The sequence below is a fragment of the Anomaloglossus baeobatrachus genome, unplaced genomic scaffold, assembly GCF_048569485.1.
Source record: "Anomaloglossus baeobatrachus isolate aAnoBae1 unplaced genomic scaffold, aAnoBae1.hap1 Scaffold_5198, whole genome shotgun sequence".
In the NCBI taxonomy this organism is placed as follows: Eukaryota; Metazoa; Chordata; class Amphibia; order Anura; family Aromobatidae; genus Anomaloglossus; species Anomaloglossus baeobatrachus.
The window spans coordinates 9,742-18,396 of NW_027444562.1; the positions used below are offsets into that span (position 1 = coordinate 9,742).

Below are 8,655 nucleotides of genomic sequence, written 5' to 3' on the forward strand. Positions count from 1 at the left end.
TCGGTGCCAGGATTTCTGTGCTATCACCATGTGGGTGTGGAGCTCCGGCCTCGGAGTCAGGTCTGAGCACAGACCGAACAGACCGGATCGCAGCGAAAGGAGGCAGATACCAGGCCGGTTTAGTGCCACAAATCAGCCACGTTACCGGCCACACGGCAGAGTTTGCCTACATCGTTGGACTAGAATAAACTGAATATGCAATTAATTTCTCTCAGCAAAGTATCGCACAAGCCACAAGTCAACAGACAAGCCCCAGACGAGCCTTCTCCTCTCCGGCTCCTGTGAAAATCAATTTGAGTCTGTTCCGCACTATGCGAGTCTTTGAAGTGGAGCCGAGGCATGCGAGCCACGTCTGAGCCGGGACGGAGCTGCTGTCTAGATGCCAATTATCCTAGAGGGCTGTGGAGTCAGGGTGGCACAGGGGGTCAGCCAGGCACACACCAACTCAAAGAGCTCTGCGTTTAATGGAAATACCCTTCAGAAGGGAAAGTGGAGCAGAACGGCTTCAATTCAATTATCAGCTCAGGGCAGAGCGAGGCAGAAAACACAGCGCAAAAGACACAGCATACAGAACCGCAGAACACACCGACGCGAGGACAACCGATGGGAACGAATGCTAATACACGGAACCTCGGAGAACAACAGGATGGAGGACAGCGGGAACGGGGGCAGCGGAACGGGGGCAGCGGGACAGGGGAGCAGCGGGACGGGGGACAGCAAGACGGGGGACAGCAGGACTGGGGACAGCAGGACGGGGGACAGCAGGACGGGGGACAGCAGGACGGGGGAAAGCAAGACGGAGGGCAGCGGGACGGGTGACAGCAGGACGGGAAACAGCAAGACGGGGGACAGCAAGACGGGGGACAGCAAGACGGGGGAAAGCAAGACGGGGGACAGCAGGACGTGGGACAGCAAGACGGGGGACAGCAAGACGGGGGACAGCAAGACGGGGGACAGCAAGACGGGGGACAGCAAGACGGGAAACAGCAAGACGGGGGACAGCAAGACGGGGGACAGCAAGACGGGGGACAGCAAGACGGGGGACAGCAGGACGGGGGACAGCAAGACGGGGGACAGCAAGACGGGGGACAGCAAGACGGGGGACAGCAGGACGGGGGACAGCAGGACGGAGGGCAGCGGGACGGGTGACAGCAGGACGGGAAACAGCAAGACGGGGGACAGCAAGACGGGGGACAGCAAGACGGGGGACAGCAAGACGGGGGACAGCAGGACGGGGGACAGCAAGACGGGGGACAGCAAGACGGGGGACAGCAAGACGGGGGAAAGCAAGACGGGGGACAGCAGGACGTGGGACAGCAAGACGGGGGACAGCAAGACGGGGGACAGCAAGACGGGGGACAGCAAGACGGGGGACAGCAAGACGGGGGACAGCAGGACGGGAAACAGCAAGACGGTTGACAGCAAGACGGGGGACAGCAAGACGGGGGACAGCAAGACGGGGGACAGCAGGACGGGGGACAGCAAGACGGGGGACAGCAAGACGGGGGACAGCAAGACGGGGGACAGCAGGACGGGGGACAGCAGGACGGAGGGCAGCGGGACGGGTGACAGCAGGACGGGAAACAGCAAGACGGGGGACAGCAAGACGGGGGACAGCAAGACGGGGGACAGCAAGACGGGGGACAGCAGGACGGGGGACAGCAAGACGGGGGACAGCAAGACGGGGGACAGCAAGACGGGGGACAGCAGGACGGGGGAGCAGCGGGACGGGTGACAGCAAGACGGGGGAGCAGCAGGACGGGGGACAGCAAGACGGGGGACAGCAAGACGGGGGACAGCAAGACGGGGGACAGCAAGACGGGGACAGCAAGACGGGGGACAGCAAGACGGGGACAGCAAGACGGGGACAGCAGGACGTGGGACAGCAAGACGGGGGACAGCAGGACGGGGGACAGCAAGACGGGGGACAGCAAGACGGGGGACAGCAAGACGGGGGACAGCAAGACGGGGGACAGCAAGACGGGGGACAGCAAGACGGGGGACAGCAAGACGGGGGACAGCAAGACGTGGGACAGCAGGACGGGGGACAGCAAGACGGGGGACAGCAAGACGGGGGACAGCAGGACGTGGGACAGCAAGACGGGGGACAGCAAGACGGGGGACAGCAAGACGGGGGACAGCAGGACGGGGGACAGCAGGACGTGGGGACAGCAGGACGGGGGACAGCAGGACGGGGACAGCAAGACGGGGACAGCAAGACGGGGACAGCAAGACGGGGGACAGCAAGACGGGGGACAGCAGGACGGGGGACAGCAGGATGGGGGACAGCAAGACGGGGGACAACAGGACAAGGGCAGCAAGACGGGGGACAACAGGACAGGGGCAGCAAGACGGGGGACAACAGGACAGGGGCAGCAAGACGGGGGACAGCAGGACGGGGGAAAGCAAGACGGAGGGCAGCGGGACGGGGGAGCAGCGGGACGGGGGACAGCAGGACGGGGGACAGCAGGACGGGGGAGCAACGGGACGGGGGAGCAACGGGACGGGTGACAGCAAGACGGGGGACAGCAAGACGGGGACAACAGGACAGGGGCAGCAAGACGGGGGACAACAGGACAGGGGCAGCAAGACGGGGGACAACAGGACAGGGGCAGCAAGACGGGGGACAACAGGACAGGGGCAGCAAGACGGGGGACAACAGGACAGGGGCAGCAAGACGGGGGACAGCAGGACGGGGGAAAGCAAGACGGAGGGCAGCGGGACGGGGGAGCAGCGGGACGGGGGACAGCAGGACGGGGGACAGCAGGACGGGGGAGCAACGGGACGGGGGAGCAACAGGACGGGTGACAGCAAGACGGGGGACAGCAAGACGGGGGACAACAGGACAGGGGCAGCAAGACGGGGGACAACAGGACAGGGGCAGCAAGACGGGGGACAACAGGACAGGGGCAGCAAGACGGGGGACAACAGGACAGGGGCAGCAAGACGGGGGACAACAGGACAGGGGCAGCAAGACGGGGGACAACAGGACAGGGGCAGCAAGACGGGGGACAACAGGACAGGGGCAGCAAGACGGGGGACAGCAGGACGGGGGAAAGCAAGACGGAGGGCAGCGGGACGGGGGAGCAGCGGGACGGGGGACAGCAGGACGGGGGACAGCAGGACGGGGGAGCAACGGGACGGGGGAGCAACGGGACGGGTGACAGCAAGACGGGGGACAGCAAGACGGGGGACAACAGGACGGGGGCCAGCAAGACGGGGGACAACAGGACGGGGGAAAGCAAGGCGGAGGGCAGCAAGATGGAGGACAGTAGGACGGGGGCAGCAAGACGGGGGGACAGGAGGACAGAGGGCAGCGAGATGGGGGGCTGCGGGATGGAGGACAGCAGGACGGAGGGCAGCGGGATGGGGGGCTGCGGGATGGAGGACAGCAGGACGGAGGGCAGCGGGATGGGGGGCTGCAGGACAGGGGGCAGCGGGACGGGGGGCAGCAAGACGGAGAACAGCAGGAGGGAGGACAGCAGGATGGAGGACAGTGGGACAGGGGGCAACAGGAGGGAGGACAGCGGGACGGGGGACAGCAGGACGGGGGACAGAAAGACGGAGGGCTGCGGGATGGAGGACTGAGGGCAGCAGGACGGAAAGCAGCAGGACAGGAGGACGGGGACAGGAGGACGGGTGACAGCAGGAGGGAGGACAGCAGGAGGGAGGACAGCAGGAGGGAGGACAGCAGGAGGGAGGACAGCAGGAGGGAGGACAGTGGGACAGGGGGCAGCAGGAGGGAGGACAGGGGGCAGCAGGAGGTAGGGCAGGACGGGGGACAGCAGGATGGGGGGCAGCAGGACGGAGGACAGCAGGACGGAGGACAGCAGTACAGGGGGCAGAGGGACGGGGGACAGCAGGACAGGGGACAGCAGGACGGAGGAAAGCGGGAAGGAGGACAGCGGGATGGGGGGCAGCAAGATGGAGGACAGCAGGAGTGAGGACAGCAGGACAGGGGGCAGAGGGACAGGGGACAGCAGGACGGGGGACAGCGGGATGAGGGTATAGCAGGACGGGGGACAGCAGGAGGGAGGACAGCGGGACGGAGGGCAGCAGGACGGGGTACAGGAGGACGGGGTACAGGAGGACGGGGGACAGCATGACGGGGGGAAGCAAGGCGGAGGGCAGCAAGATGGAGGACAGTAGGACGGGGCAGCAAGACGGGGGGACAGCAGGACGGAGGGCAGCGGGATGGGGGGCTGCGGGATGGAGGACAGTAGGACGGAGGTCAGCGGGATGGGGGGCTGCGGGATGGAGGGCAGCAGGACAGGGGGCAGCGGGACGGGGGGCAGCAAGACGGAGAACAGCAGGAGGGAGGACAGCAGGATGGAGGACAGTGGGACAGGGGGCAACAGGAGGGAGGACAGCGGGACGGGGGACAGCAGGACGGGGGACAGAAAGACGGAGGGCTGCGGGATGGAGGACTGAGGGCAGCAGGAAGGAAAGCAGCAGGACAGGAGGACGGGGACAGGAGGACGGGTGACAGCAGGAGGGAGGACAGCAGGAGGGAGGACAGCAGGAGGGAGGACAGGGGGCAGCAGGAGGTAGGGCAGGACGGGGGACAGCAGGATGGGGGGCAGCAAGACGGAGGACAGCAGGACAGAGGACAGCAGTACAGGGGGCAGAGGGACGGGGGACAGGGGACAGCAGGACGGAGGAAAGTGGGAAGGAGGACAGCGGGATGGGGGGCAGCAAGATGGAGGACAGCAGGAGTGAGGACAGCAGGACAGGGGGCAGAGGGACAGGGGACAGCAGGACGGGGGACAGCGGGATGAGGGTACAGCAGGACGGGGGACAGCAGGAGGGAGGACAGCGGGACGGAGGGCAGGAGGACGGGGTACAGGAGGACGGGGGACAGCAGGACGGGGGACAGCAGGACGGGGGACAGCAGGACGGGGGACAGCAGGACGGGGGACAGCAGGACGGGGGGGGGGCAGCAGGATGGCTGCCCAGAGGGAAACCAAGGCCAAACCGCAGTCCTAAAACCAGGAGACAACTGCTTTACAGTCAGAGGAATGGAGATAAGAGTTTCCAGCCAATTTCTACAATTCCAGCCTCATCCAGGTTACCTCACCCAAGGCCCTCTAGTCTTGTGATGTGTGGACAGAGGGATAACAAAAATGAGAAGCGGTCATTTTGTCTACAAGCAGTTAGAGACGAAAGGAAGGGTTATCAGCAGGAAGTTCTTGAGAAAAGGTGGAGAGAACGGGAGAGAGGTTGCCTAAGGGAATTCTTGGAAAAGAAAACGGGAGAGGTTGTCTGTAGGAAGTCCTCTAGAACCTTTAGAAGAGGAGAGTAGGACTTGTCTACAAGAGGCCCTGGAGAAGAGGCAGGCTTGTCTACAAGAGGCCCTGGAGAAAAGAGAGGATTGTCTAAGGGTACTTTCACACATCCGGATTTTTGCTCTGCGGCACAATACGGCGTTCTGCAGAAAAACCGCAACCGGCTTTTGTAACGCCGATTGCGGTTTTTTTTGCATTGACTTACATTAGTGCCGCATTGTGCCGCAGGGGCTTGCGTTCGGTCCGGTTTTTGCCGCATGCGGCAGATGTAGCCGATGCGGCGGCCGGATCGAACGTTCCCTGCAACGTTTTTTGCTCCGGCAAAAAACACCGCATCGCGCCGCATCCGGCCGCTGCGGCGCATTTTTCAATGCATCCCTATGGAGGCCGGATGCGGCGCGATGCGGAAAAAACCGCATCCGGTCGCCGCATGCGGTATTTTCCACTGCGCATGCTCAGTAGCATGCCGCAACCGGAAAAAAACGGACCGGCCGCATGTAAAAACTTATGCAAAGGATGCGGTGTTTTCACCGCATCCGTTGCATAGTTTTCACAGCCGGATTGAGCCGCAGGGCTCAAACCGGATGTGTGAAAGTAGCCTAAGGGAGGCCCTGGAGAAAAGACAGGGTTGTCTACTGGAGGCCCTGGAGAAGAAGCAGGCTTGTCTACGGGAGGCCCTGGAGAAGAGGCAGGCTTGTCTACGGGAGGCCCTGGAGAAGAGGCAGGCTTGTCTACAAGAGGTCCTGGAGAAGAGGCAGGCTTGTCTATGGGAGGTCCTGGAGAAGAGGCCGGCTTGTGTGCGGGAGGCCCTGGAGAAGAGGCCGGCTTGTGTGCGGGAGGCCCTGGAGAAAAGACAAGGTTGTCTACGAGAGGCCCAGGAGAAGAGGCAGGCTTGTCTACGGGAGGTCCTGGAGAAGAGGCAGGCTTGTCTACGGGAGGCCCTGGAGAAGAAGCAGGCTTGTCTACGGGAGGCCCTGGAGAAGAGGCAGACTAGCCTACGGATGGTCACCGGAGATGAGGCAGGCTTGATTACGGGTGGACCCTGGAAAAGAGGCAGGCTTGCCTACGGGAGGCCCTGGAAAAGAGGCAGGCTTGCCTATGGGAGGCCCTGGAGAAAAGGCAGGCTTGCCTATGGGAGGCCCTGGAGAAAAGGCAGGCTTGCCTATGGGAGGCCCAGGAGAAGAGGAAGGCTTGCCTACGGGAGGCCCTGGAGAAGAGGCAGGGTTGCCTACGGGAAGTCCTGGAGAAGAGGCAGGCTTGCCTACAGGAGTTCCTGGAGAAAAGGCAGACTTGCCTACAGGAGGCCCTGGAGAAGAGGAAGGCTTGCCTACGGAAGGCCCTGGAGAAGAGGCAGGCTTGCCTACAGGAGTTCCTGGAGAAAAGGCAGACTTGCCTACAGGAGGCCCTGGAGAAGAGGAAGGCTTGCCTACGGAAGGCCCTGGAGAAGAGGCAGGCTTGCCTACAGGAGTTCCTGGAGAAAAGGCAGACTTGCCTACAGGAGGCCCTGGAGAAGAGGCAGGCTTGCCTACGGAAGGCCCTGGAGAAGAGGCAGGCTTGCCTACAGGAGGCCCTGGAGAAAAGGAAGGCTTGCCTACGGGAGGCCCTGGAGAAGAGGCAGGCTTGCCTACGGGAGGCCCTGGAGAAGAGGCAGGGTTGTCTACGGGAGGCTCTGGAGATCTTGTATGAAATTTTAATATTATTGTAAAATTTGTTTTCTTATCCTCTACGCCAGACCTGTGCAAAGTGCGTCTCGCAGGCCACATCCGTCCCTCTGGCTGTTCCTGTCTGGCTAAAGGCTTAAAAACAGTGGCCCATGGGACGCACCATGCGACTGCCTAACCCTGCGTTCCAATTTCGGTATCCTCAGCAAAAGACGGAGCAGAGCAACAGAAGCAAGGTAAATCTTTTTGCTGTGTGAATGTGTGGTCTCATACTGTATATAGGGATGCGGTGTAACATACCATCTGACGAGCTGTATTCCACCTCATACTTTATGTAGGGGGCTGTGTGGGGACACACAGCAAATAACGGGCTCTGGTGGCCATCATACTGTGTGTGGGACTATGAGCACCATGATTAATGTCTGTGGAGGCTATTACACTGTCTACGGAGAAATATGGTGCTCATCATTCCGTGTAGAAGGCTGTCTGATGGGGCAGTGGGAGATCAAACTATTGGAAGACTGTAGGGCCACCATATTGGATGTGAGGGTCATCAATTATCATACGGAAGCTGAATTACCCCAGCAGGTGACATCATACACTGTATTATCCCAGCAGGTGACATCATACACTGTATTATCCCAGCAGGTGACATCATACACTGTATTATCCCCAGCAGGTGACATCATACACTGTATTATCCCCAGCAGGTGACATCATACACTGTATTATCCCCAGCAGGTGACATCATACACTGTATTACCCCAGCAGGTGACATCATACACTGTATTATCCCCAGCAGGTGACATCATACACTGTATTACCCCAGCAGGTGACATCATACACTGTATTACCCCAGCAGGTGACATCATACACTGTATTACCCCAGCAGGTGACATCATACACTGTATTACCCCAGCAGGTGACATCATACACTGTATTATCCCCAGCAGGTGACATCATACACTGTATTACCCCAGCAGGTGACATCATACACTGTATTACCCCAGCAGGTGACATCATACACTGTATTATCCCCAGCAGGTGACATCATACACTGTATTATCCCCAGCAGGTGACATCATACACTGTATTATCCCCAGCAGGTGACATCATACACTGTATTATCCCCAGCAGGTGACATCATACACTGTATTATCCCCAGCAGGTGACATCATACACTGTATTATCCCCAGCAGGTGACATCATACACTGTATTATCCCAGCAGGTGACATCATACACTGTATTACCCCAGCAGGTGACATCATACACGGTATTATCCCAGCAGGTGACATCATACACTGTATTATCCCCAGCAGGTGACATCATACACTGTATTATCCCAGCAGGTGACATCATACACTGTATTATCCCCAGCAGGTGACATCATACACTGTATTATCCCCAGCAGGTGACATCATACACTGTATTATCCCAGCAGGTGACATCATACACTGTATTATCCCAGCAGGTGACATCATACACTGTATTATCCCCAGCAGGTGACATCATACACTGTATTATCCCCAGCAGGTGACATCATACACTGTATTATCCCAGCAGGTGACATCATACACTGTATTATCCCAGCAGGTGACATCATACACTGTATTATCCCAGCAGGTGACATCATACACTGTATTATCCCAGCAGGTGACATCATACACTGTATTATCCCAGCAGGTGACATCATACACTGTATTATCCC

At 60.0% G+C, this 8,655-nt stretch overlaps 1 protein-coding gene across 1 annotated transcript; it reads right to left on the bottom strand.

The window, feature by feature from the left end:
• Positions 1–835: 835 nt before the first annotated feature.
• On the bottom strand, positions 836–1,481 carry LOC142282743 (uncharacterized; the record flags this gene model as incomplete). Its single annotated transcript, XM_075333021.1, has 1 exon — positions 836–1,481. A coding segment is annotated over one exon (646 nt), but the record flags the coding sequence as incomplete, so codon positions are not given.
• Positions 1,482–8,655: the final 7,174 nt, after the last annotated feature.